Genomic DNA, 21,460 nt, shown 5'->3' with positions numbered 1-21,460 from the left:
CAGAATTTCCTCGATGGAAGTTGCTTTTAATGGCCCTACCAAATTCCTCCCATGCCCGAGTTTTTGCCTCGTCGAGTGCCAAAGTCGCATGCTGTTTGGCCAGCCGATACCTGCCAGCTTTTTCCAGAGTCCCACAGGCCAGGAGAGCCTGATAAGCCTCCTTCTTCAGCTTGATGGCATCCCTTAAAGCCAGTGACCACCAACCGGTCCGGGGGTTGCCACTACAGAAGTCAAGTCAAGTCATTTTTATTTGTACAGCCCTTAATCACAAAGAGTCTCAAAGGACTTCACAGGTTATTACACAGACTATTTTTTCAGACTATTATAACACTATCCCCTGATCTGGAACCAACATGAGGGCAAGGAAAGATTAAAAAACCTCAACATGAGGAAAATGAAGAAACCTTGAGAAGGGACCGCACATGTAGCATCCCCCTTTCAGGGTTACCAGACAGCAAAGGATGTTCCAATAACAAACAATACACAAATATTGTCAACAAAAATATAGGTTATTCATATGCTATAGAGTAGAAGTGTGTTTTAAGCTTAGATTTAAACATTTCCGCTGAGGTTACAGATCGGATCTCAGGGGAAAGAGCATTCCACATCACCAAAGCCCCCAATGGAAAACACTGTCGGATTTCTTCTTGGCTCTTGGGATCACTAGTAGACCAGCGTTTTCAGAACGAAGGCTCCGGACCGGAACATAGGGAGAAATTAAATCTGAAAGATATTAGGGAGCAAGTCCATGTATGATTTTGTATAATATTAAGAGAACCTTGAAATCACATATTAGGCTAACAGGGAGCCAATGCAAGTTAGCCAAAATCTGCGTGATGAAAGGCACAGACTACCTTACGGCCATAGCTCTGATCAGCGCCTTGACGATGGAGGCGTGGAACATGGTCCACTTGGACTCGATTTCCCTCGCCTCACTCAGGAAATGGGCAAAGTTCTGCCAGAGGTGGGAGTTGAAACTCCTTCTGACAGGAGAGTGTGCTACACGTTCCTAGCACACCCTCACAACGCGCTTGGGTCTGTCGGGTGCATCTTTCCCACCAGGTAGTGATCAGTTGACAGTGCTTGCCCTCTCTTTACCCGAGTCTCCAAAACAAAGTCGATCATGGCACTACGGCCAAGGGTGTCCTGGTGCCAGGTGCACATATGGACACTCTTATGTCTGAAGTGTACGTTATGGACAATCCTTGACGGCCACGGATGTCTAATAGCGAAACACCACTTGGGTTTAGATTAGTGGCTTTGTTCCTCCCAATCACGCCCTTCCAGGTCTCACTGTCATTGCACATGTGGGTGTTGAAGTCCCCCAGGGGACACACCCTCCATCTACTGGGGTGAACCTCAATGTTTAACGTAAACATGAAGCTAACCCAGGCTAATCGGACGTCTGCGTTATTGTAATCTTCCGTACGAAAGATTACACTAACATGAACGTGTAAAAATAAAAAAATCAGGTTGTTTTCAAGTCATTTAGCTCCCGGGTCTCCACAACAAGTGGTGAGCGGTTCATTGGAAAGGGGGCTCCGTTCCAACACCCTGAATGTTGGGCTCCGTTCCAACACCCTGAATGTCTAACGTAAACATGAAGCTAACCCAGGCTAATCGTACGTTCGCGCTATCGTAATCTTCCGTACGAAAGATTACGCTAACATGAACGTGTAAAAATAAAAAAAGGATAAAGAAAAGAATTATGAATAGGATTTCTTACCTTTGTGGTGGTCAGCAGAAGGCGCAGGTGGACGGTGGAGCTATTATTTCTTTCTTAAATGCAATGGTTGTGCGCTCTACTTTTCTTTTTTCACCTTTAGCAACTTTGCTGCTTGCACTGACTTTCTTCTGAGGCATAATAAGGGGCTAAAACACCCGTATGCCGCTCAGCATCGCACCCTAGCGTACGCACTCACGCATTACCGGCGTTCGAACTCCGATTTTTTGACCGAACAGCGAAGCAAGAATTTCTCGAAATTTTTGGCCGGACTCCGATTTGTTCGAACTGAGAGGCGTTCGAAAAACCGAGGTTCCACTGTATATCCATTTTCAAAAGTAATGATTACAAATCTGGAGGAAAGTAACAACGCATTGCCAACTGTGTTTACAGGCTAAGCTGTGCCTGGCTAAGCCATCACAACTAAATAGTTTATATTTTTATTTATATGACCAAATGAAAATAAAATTAACTGTTTTTTAAAAATGGGAGCCTCAGATTGCAAACAAAAACAATAGATACAATTAACTGTTTGAAATGAATAAAACACTGAACTAAATGATGTACTACGGCTAAATAAGGAGGCATATTATTTAAAATCTATTCATTTTTATCATTTTACAGTTTTTAGATTAAAAGTGCTACGATATTTTGGTCGTCCAAGAGTGCCAAATAAAAATGACTGCTTGTAGTAAAACTTAGCTTGATAACAGGGGTCCCATGATCAATTATGTACCGTATTTTCCGCAACATAAAGCGCACCTAAAAGCCTTTATTTTTTTCAAAAGCTGACCATGCGCCTTATAATACAGTGCGCCTTATTTATGGATCAATATTAAGTCGCAAAGTCTTGCAACTAACTTGCAGCCGCCGACTAGATTTTCCCCCGAAGGCCAAGTTGTCCGCGGTGTATGCTGGGATTTATTTACCGGCGTTTCATTGGCTAACCAATGTGTCAATCATCATTTGAATCGATCACTATTGGCTAAAGTTATTCGGAGGTCAAGGGGCGGATCCTTTTTATCATTTACAGGCTGGCATAGGCTTAAGCGGCAAAACAAAGCCTGCAATTGGCCGAAAAAGATGAATGTGAATAGCATTTTGGGTTGACGGCATAAAGAAAGCATTATTTACTATTCTGTATTTGTAAATATTTTATTTTCCTGGATTTACTAAACTCACGGATATAAGAGGACCATGGTTGCACATTATTATTGAACACAACGACTTCGGTGAGCTACTCCGGCTATATATTTTCCCTGTATCTTGTTTCAGACTGAACTCGATGTTTCTGTGGTAAGCGGTGCAGATAATGGATGGTATGGAGTGTCTATTTTTAAATTAAACTCAATTCCAAGTGTTTATTGTCATATGCACAGTAAAGTTGCGAGCGAAAAAGAAAATAGAAACTAAGGAATGGTTGGCATTTCTTGAATCCCAAGACTTTAACCTTCCGAATGATATTTGGAACGATGCATTTGAGTGACATCGTACGGACACCGCATCCGCACGTGTTCTCGACACGTATTTGCTTCTTTGCAAGCTTTGGGAATGTTAAGGGGGTAATAAGTTGGACTGAACTATCTGACTGTTTTGTCCACGTTCCCATTGTAGCGCCTTATAATCCGGTGCGTCTTATGTATGTCAAACATAGTACCAAATCTATTTTTTTGGGGGTGCGCCCTATAACCCGGTGCGCCTTATAGTGCGGAAAATACGGTACTTACTATTCTTTAAAATCTGTCAATAAAAGATCGTTTGAATTTAAAAACGACATACTTTTCATAATAATGTTTTTTAATGCTCAAGTTTTTATGGGGAAAACGTCTTTTCTTCACTTTATATTAATAAATCCTTTTGAATTTCAAAACGTCCTATAAGAAGTACTGATAAAGTAAAAAAAACAAAACAAAAAAAAACATGCAGCTTCCATTGCTTGTGTCAACTTTGTCACGTTATCCGCCGCTTGTCTAAATTGTGCAAGGTATGACTCCGGAGGAGCTTTTGCCCCAGATAAATATCATGCTAGCCAGATAATATGCAACCTGTTGAAGAGGAAACTAAAACACCGTCGCTTTCTTCTAGCCAGTCACTGCAAAGTCAAATGACGGTAGTTTCAAACTTGTTAAAATTGATCCATAAACCCTCTAGGATACAACATAAATCAGTCCATAGGTGAAGACAATTAAGTGATATTTCCATATAGTGAATGAATGAATGAAAACTTTATTCGAACATTAAAATAAAAACAGAACAAAAACAATAACTCAACAACAAAATGTTATATAATATGTCCGAAAAGCGGTAGTAAGAAGCAAATGCTTATATTCTCTACCCCTTCATCTTTCCTATTAAATACACCAATGTCATAACAACAATTGTAATAATATTAATGATAACAGTTATAATATAACATTAGCAACAATAATACAAAGTTTACCATAGTTCTAGACGCACTATTCCCAATCTCTTGTATAATTCATTTTCTTCATCTCTGTAGTCTGCCAGGAATGTTTTTTGTATTTAAATTTGAACAATAGAATAGTTGGACATTGTTTGATCTCATTTTGTAAATTATTCCAAAGTCTGACTCCACACACAGACACACGCATACTTTTCCTGGTGGTTCTCACCTTTGGGATTATGAATTTACGATAGCCCCTTAAGTTATATTTTCCCTCTTCCTGAATCAATAGTTTATGGATGTTTTCTGGCACTATGTTTTTGTTGACCTTAGTGAAAAATTTTACTAAATCATCTAATTTTAATAATTTGGACTGCAGGAATGAAATATTAGTATGATCTCAATAGTACGAGATAGAAATCCTCCAGAGCTCCAGACACCGCCGGATAAAAACATTAAAATTACTCAAAATAGCATAGTAATCACAACTTAGGTGTAATATACCTGTAAAGGAAAAAATGAAATTTGATATACCTTTCTAAGACTTATAACATTGGTAAAATGGCGGCGCCCTCCGTTGGCTGCGGCTGCATCGGCTCGCTACAACGGGTCAGGTGTATCGACATTTCGTTCTTACAAAAGAATGACAATACAAAGGAAATTATTATTATTATTATTATTATTGTTGTGACATGACTTGAGCTTGTCCAGCGGAGTAACTGGTGGATGCAAAGGGAGGAGGATACAGCGTAATCCAACTGAAATTGCTTTCAAAACTACTTTTTGCAGGATTGTCATGCCCCTAGAAGAACTCCTTGCTTCATTCACCTTTTTACTTTTAATAATAATCCTGATTGTTAAGTAGTTACGGTCATATTCCTTAGTAAGGGTAACGATATGTGTGGGTTCTCTGTATTTCTTGATCATTGCGAGCTTCTTTTCCATGGTTATCATGTTTTACTTCTCTTTAACATCACTAAGGCCTCGAAACCATATAGACTAAATACAATACAAATAATACTGTATCGTATTATATATAAACTTCCTTTAGCGTATGGACATACAAATTGCCTGAGCCAATCAGACGATTGATTATCAAAAACAAAAAAGGCATTTATCCATTCTTTTAGTCCTGCAATAATTGTTATTGTTGTGTTTACCTCATTTTAATTGGTTCAAAATCAGCCCTTAAAATGGATGAATGTCCTTCGTTGTCATTATTCAATCGTGCTACAAAATTGGAGAGGTTCTTCTCAGTAAAGACGGATTAAAACGATAAAAACGTACATAGGAAATGTAAAGGAACAAAACATTAATGATATATAATAAATCTGTGCTTATTCACAGTACCAGTTTCCCAATGTTCATATTTAAAGCGAAGACGTTGTTTGGAGGGAATCTTGGTGTCTATTTATTGTATTTTAAATGGTAATGGTAAATGGTCTGCATTTATTTAGCGCTTTTCAAGTCAAGATCTCCCAAAGCGCTTTACAATGTGCTTCACACTTACCCATTCACGCACCCATTCACACACCAATAGGGAGTCAGCCATGCAAGGCGCCTACCTGCTTATTGGGGTCATTAGGGATTCAGTGCCTTGCCCAAGGACACTTCGACATATAACACGGAGGAGCTGGGAATCGAATCTGTGGGTATTCACAGTACCAGTTTCTCAATGTTCATATTTCAAGCGAAGACGTTGTTTGGAGGGAATCTTGGTGTCTATTTATTGTATTTTAAATGGTAATGGTAAATGGTCTGCATTTATTTAGCGCTTTTCAAGTCAAGATCTCCCAAAGCGCTTTACATTGTGCTTCACACTTACCCATTCACGCACCCACTCACACACCAATAGGGAGTCAGCCATGCAAGGCGCCTACCTGCTTATTGGGGTCATTAGGGATTCAGTGCCTTGCCCAAGGACACTTCGACATATAACACGGAGGAGCTGGGAATCGAATCTGTGGGTATTCACAGTACCAGTTTCTCAATGTTCATATTTCAAGCGAAGACGTTGTTTGGAGGGAATCTTGGTGTCTATTTATTGTATTTTAAATGGTAATGGTAAATGGTCTGCATTTATTTAGCGCTTTTCAAGTCAAGATCTCCCAAAGCGCTTTACATTGTGCTTCACACTTACCCATTCACGCACCCACTCACACACCAATAGGGAGTCAGCCATGCAAGGCGCCTACCTGCTTATTGGGGTCATTAGGGGTTCAGTTTCTTGCCCAAGGACACTTAGTATAACACGGAGGAGCTGGGAATCGAATCTGTGGGTATTCACAGTACCAGTTTCCTTATGTTCATATTTAAAGCGAAGACGCTGTTTGGAGGGAATCTTGGTGTCTATTTATTGTATTTTAAATGGTAATGGTAAATGGTCTGCATTTATTTAGCGCCTTTCAAGTCAAGATCTCCCAAAGCGCTTTACAATGTGCTTCACACTTACCCATTCACACACCCATTCACACACCAATAGGGAGTCAGCCATGCAAGGCGCCTACCTGCTTATTGGGGTCATTAGGGATTCAGTGCCTTGCCCAAGGACACTTGGACATATAACACGGAGGAGCTGGGAATCGAATCTGTGGGTATTCACAGTACCAGTTTCCCAATGTTCATATTTCAAGCGAAGACGTTGTTTGGAGGGAATCTTGGTGTCTATTTATTGTATTTTAAATGGTAATGGTAAATGGTCTGCATTTATTTAGCGCTTTTCAAGTCAAGATCTCCCAATGCGCTTTACAATGTGCTTCACACTTACCCATTCACACACCCACTCACACACCAATAGGGAGTCAGCCATGCAAGGCACCTACCTGCTTATTGGGGTCATTAGGGATTCAGTGTCTTGCCCAAGGACACTTGGACATATAACACGGAGGAGCTGGGAATCGGTCTGTGGGTATTCACAGTACCAGTTTCCCAATGTTCATATTTAAACCAGACACGGAGGAGCCTGGAATCGAACCTGCAACCTCTTGATCTACCTCCTGAGCTAATGCCGCCCTTGGATTAACAGTTCACTATACTGTTATCATTTTTTCAATGTATCTTAAAAAATGTTGGCTTTATACAAACAAATCCCCCAATGTTTTTACTTCTGAGACTTTTCAAGTTTTAGACGAGGTATAGATTGGTTTATTTCCCAGGAATTTACAAATTGATCATTTTCCCTGCAACCTCGCTGCCCGTCTGAGGAAGTTGACCGTTGACCTACATCTTTATGCGCTATAGAATTAGCCGGCCAGAGGAAGTCATGCGTTTGGGGGGATATGAATTTTTGCATGTTGGGCTATAGGCCGTGTGGGAAAGATTTTCCTGTCCCTGGCACCGCCGTGGCGCTTATAACACCTTTTTTCCGGCTTATTGTTTAGCATTTTACTCTTATCTGTGTAGCGCTTTACATCAGACTGTTCATTGACCTAACGATGTAAAGTAGACCCCAATATACAACATGAAACTGTTTTGAGGTGGGGATTGCTAAGTGAAATTGCCATATAGAAGGGGATACGCATAGGTACTATTTTACCTGTACCCCAGATAAAAACAATTAGAGTACCGTATTTTCCGCACTATAAGGCGCACCGGATTATAAGGCGCTACAATTGGAACGTGGACAAAACAGTCAGATAGTTGAGTCCAACTGATTACCCCCTTAACATTCCCAAAGCTTGCAAAGAAGCAAATACGTGTCGTAGACACGTGCGGATGCGGTGTCCGTACGATGTCACTCAAATGCATCCTTCCAAATATCATTCGGAAAGTTTAAGTCTTGGGATTCAAGAAATGCCAACCATTCCTTAGTTTCTATTTTCTTTTTCGCTCGCAACTTTACTGTGCATATGACAATAAACACTTGGAATTGAGTTTAATTTAAAAAAAGACCCATCAGAGAAACATCGAGATCACTCTGAAACAAGATACTGGGAAAATATATAGCCAGAGTAGCTCACAGAAGTCGTTGCGTTCAATAATAATGTGCAACCATGGTCCTCTTATATCCGTGAGTGTAGTAAATCCAGGAGAGTAAAATATTTACAAATACAGTACAGAAAAGTAAAATACTGTTTTCTCTATGCCGTCAACCCAACGTGCTATTCACATTCATCTTTTTCGGCCAATTGCAGGCTTTGTTTTGCCCCTTTAGCCTATACAAGCCTGTAAATGATAAAAAGGATCCGCCCCCTTTACCTCCGAATAACTTTAGCCAATAGTGATCGATTCAACTGATGATTGACACATCTTTTTCGGCCAATTGCAGGGTTTGTTTTGCCCCTTTAGCCTATGCGACCCTGTAAATGATAAAAAGGATCCGCCCCCTTTACCTCCGAATAAATTTAGCCAATAGTGATAGATTCAAATGATGATTGACACATTGGTTAGCCAATGAAACGCCGGTATATAAATCCCAGCATACGCCGCGGACTACGCGCGTTCGGGGGAAAATCTAGTCGGCGGCTGCTTGGATTAGTTGCAAGACTTTGCGAATTAATATTGATCCATAAATAAGGCGCACTGTATTATAAGGCGCATGGTCAGCTTTTGAAAAAAATAAAGGCTTTTAGGTGCGCCTTATAGTGCGGAAAATACGGTAACAAAACAGTACGTAGTAACAGGGTTGGGTAGGGTTACTTTAACTGGATTACTTTCAATTACTTTTGGATGACTCCAATACCAAATATGCTAATAAAAGACAAAAGAAACTAAATATGAATAAAATGATGACTCACAACACGTGATAAGCTTTCTCTCCTGGCTTTGATCTCTTTGATCTCTGGCAAAACTTACATAAAATGCGACAGAAACAAAATGAAAATAAATCCAAACAGCTTGCCGACATCATTTTTGCCGTTCCATGTATTCCGTTACTCCCCAAGCCTGCACAAAATGGAGTCATTTTATTCACATTTAGTTTCTTTTGTCTTTTATTAGCATATTTGCTATTGGAGTAATCCAAAAGTCATTGAAAGTAATCCAGTTAAAGTAACCCTACCCAACCCTGCTTAGTAAATATTATATGTAATATGTGCTTATATGAGCAAATAACAATATAAAAAAAGGAAAAATGAAAGTCAATTCACCTTTGGTATGACGTGACTTGAGCTGGTACAGTGGAGTTAGCGGGTGGATGCAGAGGGGAGGAGACCACAGACTTTAAAACTTCCTTTTCTGAGGATTGCAATACCCTTGGGACACTTTATTCGCTTCATTCTTAATCAATTTCCCGATTGTCAATTGGTGGGGATCGCTAAGTGAAATTGCCATATAGAAGGGGATACGCATAGGTAATATTTTACCTGTACCCCAGATCAAAACAATTAGCATAACAAAGTAGTACGTAGTAAATATTATATGTAATTTGCGCTTATATGAGCAAATAACATTATAAAAAAAAGGAAAAATGAAAGTCAATATACCTTTGGTGTGACGTGACTTGAGCTGGTACAATGAAGTTAGCGGGTGGATGCAGAGGGGAGGAGATCAGATTTTAAAACTTCCTTTTCTGAGGATTGCAATACCCTTCGGACACTTTATTCGCCTCATTCCTAATCATTTTCCCGATTGTCAATTGGTTTTGGCAAAATTTATTGAAAATAACTTTAATTTTTTTTTTGTACTACTGTCAGGACCGTAATGGAAACGGGACCCAATTGCGTTACGTTTCTCATAAGTTTTATTAAAGGAAAGAGGAAGGGCTGCGCCCGGAATCCGGCGTTCGCTAAGCGCGGGAAGCAAGTCGCTCTCGTACTCAGATTGTGATTCGAACACGGAAGTGAAACTTCCGTAGCGAGCGATGGCGGTGTTAAGGACGGAAAAACTGGTCGATAGCCGGGACAGGAGAGCAAAAAGGTGGTCGGGGTTGGATGCGAGTCGTAAACCAGGAAAGTAGAGTAGACGTGGTCGGGGACAAAAAGCGGTCGAAAGCCGGGACGGGAGAGTAGACGTGGTCAGGATAAAAAACGGGTCAAAGCCGGGGGGCGGACCTGAGCAAAAAACGGGACAGGTGGGAGTCGGGGTCGAAAAAGGCTTGCCTAGTATTCACTGAAGTTCGCAGACGGACTGACAACAGGGGATTGACAGGACTCAGTTCAAATAGTGACAGGGAGCCAATCAGAACCCGCGGCAGTTGGCGCCAAATGAGCGGGCACAGCTGAGCCACATCAGTAATCACGACAACTTCTTTTTATTGAGAGGAGAACGTATTTCTTAAAATAAGTCAAAATATATCTAATCTGGGGCAGCACGGCGGCGCAGTGGTTAGCGCGTGTGCGGCACAGTTCTAAGGCCTTGGGAACCTCCTGTGTGGGTTCAAATCCAGCTACCGGACTTCCTGTGCGGAGTTTGTATGTTCTCCACGTGCTTGCGTGGGTTTCCTCCCACATTCCAAAGACATGCATTTCAGGTGGATTGGCCGGTCCAAATTGTCCCTAGGTGTGAATGAGCGAGCGAGTTGTCTGTCACTGTGTGCCCTGCGATTGGCTGGCAACCAGTTCAGGGTGTCCCCTGCCCACTGCCTGATGATTGCTGGGATGGGCTCCAGCATCCCCGCGACCCTACTGTGGATAAGCGTTGCAGCTAATGAGATGAGATATCTAATCTGCTAAATAATTTCCAAGAGATTTTTTTAAATATTATGAGATCGATTGAAACAATTCAGAAAATATATGATTGTTTGTAATTATTACACTTTTACAAGACAATTCCTTGAAAAAAGAAGAGAACACCTAAATATTACAAGATTTTCAGTACATGAGGTTAACATTTATTTTTTGCTGTTTCTAAAAGTTGTTAATTGATCATCGCAAGGTTTATTTCCACACTTATGTTTTTGCTTCTACCTTTAGCACCACCGCAAGCCACTAAAACCCATCGGGAATAAAAACAGTGGAGAAAAATACAGGATTGTTTTACATTTATTAACTCTTATATATATTTACGAACAACTCATAACTTTTAACTGAGGAGAGAGAAAGGCATGGTGGGAGGGAGTTCAGCCAATAGCAGATCTGCATCTTTATGATGCCGTGACGCAAACAACTAGCAGACCGGCATCTTGGAGACACACTGCATAGGTGAAATTTTTACAGTATGTTAATTAATTTGTTTTTGCTGTCATAGTGGGTAAAACGCACTAAAAAGGGGCCTAAAAATCCTCTATTTCCACACCATATAGTGAAAACAGGCTGAAAGAGCTAACAAATACTACGAATCTCCCGTAGTTTACTACACAGGTGTCAAACAGGCGGCCCGCGGGCCAGATCAGGCCCGCTAAGGAATTGAATCCGGCCCGCGAGACAACACTCAGAGAAGCGCAGGAGAAAAACAAGCTGCAGGTTGAAATATTTCAACTTGATTTTGCCAAAGCCAGTTGCCTCGAACAAAGACACTGTACATTTATCTCTCTCTCTCCCTCTCTCTCTCTCTCTCTCTCTCTCTCTCTCTCTCTCTGTGTGTCTCCATCCATTATCCGCACCACTTATCATCAGTAGGGTCGCGGGGGTGCTGGAGCCCATCCCAGCCGTCTCCGGGCAGTGGGCAGGGGACACCCTGAACTGGTAGCCAACCAGTCACAGGGCATCTCTGTGTCTCTTTCTCCTCCTTTGTTGCTCTTTGTCTCTTTCTCTCTTTGCGTCTTTTAACCTCTTTTGCTACTACTTCCTTTTCTCTCTTTTCTCTTTCTCTCTTCATACCCTTTGCGCTTTCTTTTCTCTTTTCTCTCCTTCTGTCTTTCTATTTCTCTTTGGATTTCTTTCTTTCTTTTCCTTCTCTTTTACGACTTTTTATCTTTTGTTTCTCGCGCTCTCTCCCTCTCTCTCTTTTTCTTTCTTTGTCCCGCCCTCTCTCATTTTCCCTCCCTCTTTCTTTTTTCTTTATCTCTCTTTTTCTTTAATCTACTAGTCCGGCCCCCGACAGAATGTTTGTTCTATCGTGTGGCCCCTGAGTTAAAATGAGTTTGACACCCCTGGTTTACTACAACAAAACAAAGTTTTTGGGGGAAAATGTTGATAGTTTCAATACTGTGGATTGTTACCAGGGTTGGGTAGGGTTACTTTAACTGGATTACTTTCAATGACTTTTGGATTACTCCAATACCAAATATGCTAATAAAAGACAAAAGAAACTAAATATGAATAAAATGACTCCATTTTGTGCAGGCTTGGGGAGTAACGGAATACACGGAACGGCAAAAAATGATGTTGGCAAGCTGTTTGGATTTATTTTCATTTTGTTTCTGTCGAATTTTATGTTAGTTTTGCCAGAGATCAAAGCCAGGAGAGAAAGCTTACCACGTGTTGTGAGTCATCAGTTTATTCATATTTAGTTTCTTTTGTTTTTTATTAGCATATTTGGTATTGGAGTCATCCAAAAGTAGTTGAAAGTAATCCAGTTAAAGTAAACCTACCCAACCCTGCATTTTATGTTAGTTTTGCCAGACATCAAAGAGATCAAAGCCAGGAGAGAAAGCTTACCACGTGTTGTGAGTCGTCATTGTATTCATATTTAGTTTCTTTTGTCTTTTATTAGCATATTTGGTATTGGAGTAATCCCAAAGTCATTGAAAGTAATCAAGTTAAAGTAACCCTACCCAACCCTGAGTTTTACAAATAATTATCACTTCATTTCATATCAAATTTGTACAATGAAGTTATTAATGATTGCTACTTTGTTTTTTGAAGCTCTGAAAGTTCTCTTAATCCGTTCTGAAATCTGAATTTCAATTTTTTACAGTTCTGGTCTTGATTGTTTGAGGCCAGTAAATGGAAAGGAGCAAGGGGGGGTAATGGAAAACGACGTCGGGCAAAGAAGTTGACACCTTCGGTCCCGCAAGTGTTGCTAGCAGCTGAGAGGAGGTTGCAAAAGGGGCCGGCGGGGGGCAGGGGGGGGGGGGGGGGTGCTCGGCTCAGCCGCTCACGCTCCGCACGTAGCACGAACATTAAAATACGAGTTTCTCTGGAACCCAGCCAGAAGTCAAAGTTTACCAAAGTTCAGCTACGCCCTCCGCTTCAGTCGCGATCAGTGTTCCCTCTAAGCGCACTGCTCGCACATTCTCAGCGCACAAGAAACTCTAGCCAGCGCACAAAAATCAGGGCTCAAAATTACTTATTAAGAAGTGACTTAAGTCAAAGTTACAGTGCGTGAAGGTAAAAATACACGGGTTCCCCTGACGTTGTGTCCTAAATGCGGTATTTTGAAGTCGAGTCGAATTAGAACAAAGTTGAGTAAAGTTAGTAGAGTTTGTCGAGAACCGGCTCCTTCGGCTCGGCTCACTTAAAGGAACCGGCTCTTTTCGGGTCCTAAACGGCTCTTCGGGTTGTTTTTGCTTCTTTAATCCCAACATGACCAAATATTATGTAAAATTATTCACAAAATGACTTAAAAGAAGGGGGGAATAGAACAAAAAAGAAAAAAAATACCAAAATGAAAAAGAAGTGAAAAGCTGAGAAAAAAAACAAAACAAAAGGAAGAGAAAAAAAAGAAGGAAACATAGAAAAAAAGCCAGAAAAAAAGAAAAGAAAGAAATTTAGGAAAAAAATAAATAGAGAACAAAAAGAAAAAAGTAACTGCTCGGAAAAAAATAAACACAATGATATTTTTTTTTTAAGGAGTTTTTAAAAAGAAGTAGGAAAAAAACAGAAAAAAAGAAGAAAAAGTTTGTGTTGCATTCAAATAATTTCCAATTATAACAAGTGAATCTTGTTGCCAACATTGTACTTCCACTCAAAAATGTGATTAAGTACAGTTCTGTATCGTGCAACCGACTAAATAAGCCCCCAAAATGTTAATATTATGTGACAAAATATATCAGGAAATCAAAACAAATGGATATCTTGTGAAAGAATTGTAAGAACAAACGACGTTTGCAATAGTACATGAGTCAATTCATTCAAAAGAGAAAAATCATTTTGCATTGCCTGAAACTCAGCAAAATGTAACTTGATGTCAAGTTTTGGACTTGTTTGATAATGACTTAGTTGCCACACTTGGGATTGCCGTTGCTCACTGTTGTTTCAAGCGTTGCTCACCGACTTTGTGTGAACGCTCAGACCCGTAAGGAAAATTACAGGGAACATTGGTCGCGATCGTCTTATCTTTTGGACAAGAGACAAACGCGGCGCACGTTAGCTAAAATGATTTATATGTAATATATTTTTATCCTTTTCCATGGTTGGCAGGAAAATGTTTTGACTTTAAAGGGAAAAAATCTGGCTGGACTTGTCAAATCGTGTGCATTGTTTTGAAACCTAATAAAGTCAAGTATTTGTGACGTCCTGAAAACACGAAATGTCTCAAAGGACTGCACAGGTTACAATGACTGCCTCCCCTGATCTTAAACCAACATGCGGGCAAGGAAAAACCACACTATTTTTATTGGCGATGCAAAGAATGGCGAGAAGAGAACGTAGTCGGAAACGTACAAACGTAAAAAAGCAACGATGAGGAAAACGACTCTTGATGGTCAATCAGACTTAAAAGGACATTAATTGAATACATTATAAAGTTGAGTTTAACTTACTTTTGGAAGATGGGCTTCGATTTGTTCGAACTGAGAGGCGTTCGAAAACCGAGGTTCCACTGTACTAGTTTTAGATTATTGTTGTCTATGTTTCGACAGGACCGTAAAACGATTTTTTTGCTCCGATACTTGCTTCTTTCACTGTCGACTTTTAACATATAGCAATTCTGTTCCACAGGCAATGGTAGCATGTTACCCTGGCAACGGGACTCGATACGTGCGCCACGTGGATAACCCCAACGGCGATGGACGTTGCGTCACCTGCATATATTACCTTAATAAAGATTGGAATGCTAAGGTACGTGGGAAAAAAAAATAAAAACTTAGGTTGAGTACGATCTACCGGTGGATCATGATCTACCGGTCTTCAAGATAAGGCGTATTTGGTGGTTTGTATTTGTTGTAAATGCTGCCGTTTAGTGGTCAAATGCAGCATGAATGAACCTCAGCGGTTTAGCGCTGTAACAAATTGGAGAGCTCCAAATTTTGTAAACAAAAAGTAGATTATGGTAAAAATCTATTTAAAATGTGTGTGTGTGTTGAGCATTTGATGATCAGGAGTTTAAACGTAATGTAAATCGATGTATGGCTTTGGAGTTTATTATACTGACAAACAGGGTTGGGTAGGGTTACTTTAACTTGATTACTTTCAATGACTTTTGGATTACTCCAATACCAAATATGCTAATAAAAGAGAAAAGAAACTAAATCTGAATAAAATGACTCAATTTTGTGCAGGCTCGGGGAGTAACGGAATTCATGGAACGGCAAAAATGATGTTGGCAAGCTGTTTGGATTTATTTTCATTTTGTTTCTGTGGCATTTTCTGTTCGTTTTGCCGGAGATCAAAGAGATCAAAGCCAGGAGAGAAAGCTTACCACGTGTTGTGAGTCATCATTTTATTCATATTTAGTTTATTTTGTCTTTTATGAGCATATTTGGTATTGGAGTAATCCAAAAGTAATTGAAAGTAATCCAGTCAAAGTAACCCTACCCAACCTTGATTATGACTGACAAATACAAAAATGTAAGCTATTTAAATTTGGAGTTTTGGAATCGAAGTGGAATGTAGCGTCAGTGTTTGAAATAAATAATCTTTTACGTCGGGCGTACAACTTACAAAACGTCTCCGCCCGGGTGGCCGGCAACTTTTTCAAGAAAAAACAAAACAAAAAAATTCGACATCTTCATTCGGTTTGAAAATTTCGGTTCGTTTGTCAATGTGCATACTCTGCAGCCAATCAGAAGCCTGCATTAAATAACTGCTTTCGGACTTTTTTTGCATATCATTTTCCTAAGTAGACGCACAGAGAACACAAGAAAAACGGAGAAGTGGTCAGGAATCAAGTCAAAACCTCATCCCCAGAAGAAAGATTCAAAAGAAGCTAACAAAATTTATGACGCTCCAAAACGTTAACGTACATTAAAAGCATCGTGGAAAGAGGAGTTCACGTGGCTTGTAGCAGACGACGCAACGCAAACATTGCATGAATGAAGATGCTAACTTTTTGTCACGAGTTTCAGACACTGGTAGCGTTTCAAATTTTTTTTAGATCTAGGGCTACGGTTTGAAACGGGGTTAGGTGTAGGGCTAGGGTTAGAGCTTGGGTTCGGGATGTCAATTAGGGTTTTAAACTGATTTTCGGGTTCTGAAATGAGATTGGGGATAGGCTTAAGGTTTGAATCTAAGATAAAGACAGTTTTTTTTTGATTGACACTGGATTTCTTCTTTTAATGGTACCGTATTTTCCGCACTATAAGGCGCACCTAAAAGCCTTTATTTTTTTCAAAAGCTGACCATGCGCCTTATAATACAGTGCGCCTTATATATGGATGAATATTAAGTCGCAAAGTCTTGCAACTAAGGCAAGCAGCCGCCGACTAGATTTTCCCCCCGAAGGCGAAGTAGTCCGCGGTGTATGCTGGGATTTATATACCGGCGTTTCATTGGCTAACCAATGTGTCAATCATCATTTGAATCGATCACTATTGGCTAAAGTTATTCGGAGGTAAAGGGGGCGGATCCTTTTTATCATTTACAGGCTCGCATAGGCTAAAGGGGCAAAACAAAGCCTGCAATTGGCCGAAAAAGATGAATGTGAATCACATGTTGGGTTTCACTACGGCATAGAGAAAACATTTTTTACTATTCGGTATTAGTAAATATTTGACTCTCCTGGATTTACTACACTCATGGTTGTAAGAAGACCACGGTTACGTATCATTATTGAACGTGATGGCTGCAAGAGAACTTAGGTGAGCTATGCGGCTTAATATTTTCCCGGTATCTTGTTTTAGAACGATCTTGATGTTTCTGTGATGAGTCTATTTTTAAACTCAATTCAATTCAAAGTGTTTATTGTCATATGCACAGTAAAGAACCCGGTTTCCCTGCACAATCAAATTCTTACTTTGCTGTCCACACAGTTGCCAGCAAAAAATAAAATGGAAACTAAGAAATGATATTTGGAACGATGCATTTGAGTGACATTGTACAGACACTGTTTCCGTACATGTCTGAGACACGTATTTGCTTCTTTGCAAGCTTTGGGAATGTTAAGGGGGTAATAAGTTGGACTGAACCATCTGACCGTTTTGTCGACGTTCCCATTGTAGTGCCTTATAATCCGGTGCGCCTTATGTATGGAAAATATAGGACCAAAAACCATTTTTTGGAGGTGCGCCCTATAACCCGGTGCGCCTTATAGTGCGGAAAATACGGTACTTTAAAAAATCGAAAATTGGCTTTGAAAGTCCTTAAAAAGTGCTTGAAATAGCCCATTAAAAAGGTGTACAAAGTCTTTAATGAGCTTCAGAAGGATTCGAAAAATAAGGTGTAAATAAGTGTTATTTATTTTATTTGTTATTTCTGACTTTTTGACTTATGCCATTGCCAGTATCACGTTCAGGCGGTAATTATTCCGACGTTCTTGAAAGCCTCGTCTGTCACGGCATCGGGCTTTCCGATTGGTTGTTTTTCTCCTATAGAATGCGGTTGCCAGGATACGCCCGAGAGGCTCTCGCTTTCGGAATGTTTCGGTTCATTTGCTTCACCCCCAAAAAAAGTGTACATTGAATGTACATTATTTCAAATAGAAATTGACTTTTATATTTAAAGTAATTGCGTAAAATTTTAATGAAAAAAAAGCAACTCAAATTGGAGTCAATGCTGCACTGCAAAAATAAAATTGAACCCCACTGGCAGAAGATCTTGCTCATTTGATGTCTATTTTTATTATTATTAAGACATTTTTTCTTTTAATCTACTAGAACAAAAAATTGTTTTTGTTGAGTATTGGTTTGATTATTATGATTTCCATGTTGATTGAAAATCTTTCATAAAATAAGCAAATTTATCTATTTGACAAGATATTAAAGGATGATTTCCCTCTTTTATTTTGATTAATTTTTAATTAAGTAAGTAGAAAATTTTTCATCAAATGAGCAAAAATAACACCTGATACTTTTAAGTTTTTTTCCTTCTTATTTTGTTAACTTCTGCTGAATAAAATTACTTGACTGTGGATTTTTATCCCCATTTTATTCGGTTTATTTCTTGCTAATGTGGGTAGAAAGTATTTGATGGAAAAAGAAAAATTACTGTATGTATAATTTGCTTTTTTTTGGTTTTTTTTTAATATCTTAATCATAACTGATATATAATTATTGTTATGAATTATTCAACTTTTTCATGAGACAAAAAATATCTTGAAATGAATTAAATATACCTTTATATTCTCTGTGTGCCCTGCAACTGTCTGGCAACCGGTTCAGGGTGTACCCTGCCCACTGCCCAAAGATAGCTGAGATGGGCTCCAGCACCCCCGCGACCCTACTGAGGATTTTGCTCCAATTTAGAAAAACATTCAAGTTCAATTTTTGGAGGGAGTTTAGATAATAATAATAATAATAATAATAATAATAATTTCCTTTGTATTGTCATTCTTTGTAACAATGTACACAGAACGAAATGTCGATACACCTGACCCGTTGTAGCGAGCCGATGCAGCCGCAGCCAACAGAGGGCGCCACCATTTTACCAATGTTATAAGTCTTAGGTATGACTCAGATGGGCAGGACTTACAGCACCACCTACTGTGTATCTGTGCACACCATCGTTTACCAGTGTCATACCCCAAAACATCCATCCATCTATCCTCAGTAGGGTCGCGGGGGTGCTGGAGCACATCCCAGGGCAGTGGTCAGGGGACACCCTCAACTGTCTTAATGACAACTCACTGGCTCATTCCCACCTAGGGACAATTTGGTCCGGCCAATCAACCTGACATGCATGTTTTTGGAATGTGGGAGGAAACAGGAGTGCCCGGAGGAAACCCACGCAAGCACGGGGAGAACATGCAAACTCCACACAGGAAATTCAATCTCACGACCTCAGAACTGTGCCGCACACGCGCTAACCACTGCGCCGCCGTGCTGCCCTACCTCAAAACAAATGTCCGATACTAATTCCACTATTGGGATAAAAATATCCAGCTAGATTTTATATTATATAAAAAAAAATCTGATTCTAAACTCATTTTTAAAGTTTTTTTACTGAATTAGGACTGGAAAAAAACATCTCTGGGCCTTTAAACTTTCCTTAACCTGTTGCTTTGAAAGGAAAACAACAAAAGGGGCCCTCCTCCTGCACTCATTGACCCGATTGTGTTGTCTTGACCTTGTCACATTACTGATGTTGCAAAAAAAAACCTAGAGACGCTCAAGCGTGTATGGAACGGAGGGCTAAATTATATCTTTTTTTAGTTTTCAACAATTTTCACAACAAAAATATCTAAATTTGTTTTTACATTGTGCTAAAGTTGTTCATTTTTCATACGTCTCTCAAAAGAGTTTGCTCCTACTAAAAGTATGTATAATTTTCTAAGAGAATGCATAGGAGCAGGACCTACAGCACCACCTACTGTGTATTTGTGCACGCCACTGTTCTCAATATTTAAGAAAAAAAGAATCATCGTTTCATTTTTTTCTGTTGATTTAAGTTAAAATTCAAATTCCAAAGTTATTGTTAGAGATTTTTTTTATGGATTTTCTCCTGTCTCAAAATAAAAAAAACAAGGGCAGACATTCTTCAAAATAAATTACAAATGGAGATTTTTCAGTTAAATGTCACGTTATGTCTCGAAAAGACAAGAAAATTCAACCTTGGAGAGAATGCATGTGAGCAGGATCTACAGCACCACCTACTGTCGTTCTGTGCACACCATTGTTCACCAGCACGGCGGCGCAGTGGTTAGCGCTTGTGCGGCACAGTTCATGTCATGGGAACCTGTCGTGGTTTCAAATCCAGCTCCAGACTTTCTGTGCGGAGTTTGTATGTTCTCCCCGTGCTTGCGTGGGTTTCCTCCGGGCACTCCGGTTTCCTCCCACATTCCAAAAACATGCATTTCAGGTGAATTGGCCGGTCCAAATTGTCCCTAGGTGGGAATGAGCGAATGAGTTGTCTGTCCCTGTGTGCCCTGCGATTGGCTGGCAACCAGTTCAGGGTGTCCACTGCCCGAAGATGACTGGGATGGGCTCCAGCCCCCCCGCGACCCTAATGAGGATAAGCGGTACGGCTAATGAGATGAGAAGTTACACTGGCCGATTCGATTTTTTTTTCTGGTGATTATAATTAAAAAAAAATTTATATAATTTTCTCTTCTAATTTTTTCCAAGTTGTATCTCTAAAGAAATATATTTTAAATAATCTGAAGTAAAGACGTTCTGTGCAGTTATTATTTTAATCGTTGAAAAAAAATTTAATTTGGGGAAAAAAAATATTTGGAGAAAATGCACATAAGCAGCATCTACAGCATCTGTGCACACCATTCCTTGCCAGTGTCTTACACAAAAATGATTGTAGGGAATGAATTCCTATAGGAAAAAAAAACAGCACAAAGGGTAGACCCAATCGCGTAACGTTTACTCACAAGTTTATTGAGAGAGGGGAAAAGCAGCGCCCGCAATCCGGTGCTCGCTGGACGCGGGAGGCAAGCCGCGCACAGAATCTGAACGAGTTCCGAATGCGGAAGTGAATCCTCCGGAACGGGAGATCGTAGGGTCGAAGACGGGATCAAAAACAGGTTGTAAGCCGGGACGGTAGAGCAAAGCGTGGTCGGGTTTAAAAACTGGTCGTAAACCGGGACGAGAGAGTAAATCGTGGTCGGGATCAAAAATGGGTTGTAAACCGGAACGGGAGAGCAAAACGTGGTCAGGATCAAAAACAGGTTGTAAGCCTGGACGGTAGCAAAGCGTGGTTGGGTTTAAAAACTGGTCGTAAGCCAGCATAGGAGAGCAAAAGATGATCGGGATCAAAAACGGGTTGTAAGCCGGGACTGGAGAGCAAAACGTGGTCAGGATAAAAAACGGGTCGTAAGCCGTGACGGGAGAGCAAAACATGGTCGGGATCAAAAACGGGTCAGAGCCGGAGACAAATGGGGAGATCAGGATCGGATGGGTGGAAAAACAGGTGCAAAAACGGGACAGGTGGGAGTCGGGGTCAAAATGCTTGCCTTATAACAGAGGTTCGTTGACGGACTGACACCCGGAGAGTGACAGGACTGGCCTTAAAAATGGACAGGGAACCAATCAGGTAGCCCGCAGTGGCTGGCACCAAATGAGCGGGCACAGGTGATACTAATGAATAATCATGACATTAACTCAATTTTCCCTGCGATAAATGAAAATTCTGATTTCAAATTTATGGTTAAATATGCTTATATTGTATAGTTCGTGCTGTTAAAAACAGGGAAGACGTTCAGTCAACTTTATAAAAATTGCATGTAAAATATTTTTACCATTTTTGAAGAAA

The 21,460-nt window shown here is 40.1% G+C and overlaps 1 protein-coding gene across 2 annotated transcripts in view; it reads left to right on the top strand.

The window, feature by feature from the left end:
• The window catches only part of egln1a (egl-9 family hypoxia-inducible factor 1a), a 31,112-nt gene that overhangs the window by 4,758 nt on the left and 4,894 nt on the right, over positions 1-21,460 (top strand). For both annotated transcript variants that reach the window (XM_088351499.1, XM_088351498.1), the window contains exon 2: positions 14,828-14,947. In XM_088351499.1, the coding sequence (XP_088207625.1) occupies positions 14,828-14,947 (120 nt within the window). The remainder of the gene's footprint in view (positions 1-14,827; positions 14,948-21,460) is intronic.

This window comes from Urocampus carinirostris, chromosome 13, assembly GCF_059441175.1.
Source record: "Urocampus carinirostris isolate Australia breed hairy pipefish chromosome 13, RoL_Ucar_1.0, whole genome shotgun sequence".
Lineage (NCBI taxonomy): Eukaryota > Metazoa > Chordata > Actinopteri > Syngnathiformes > Syngnathidae > Urocampus > Urocampus carinirostris.
Note: the sequence above shows the minus strand (reverse complement) of the source record. Positions and strands in the feature narration are given on the sequence as shown.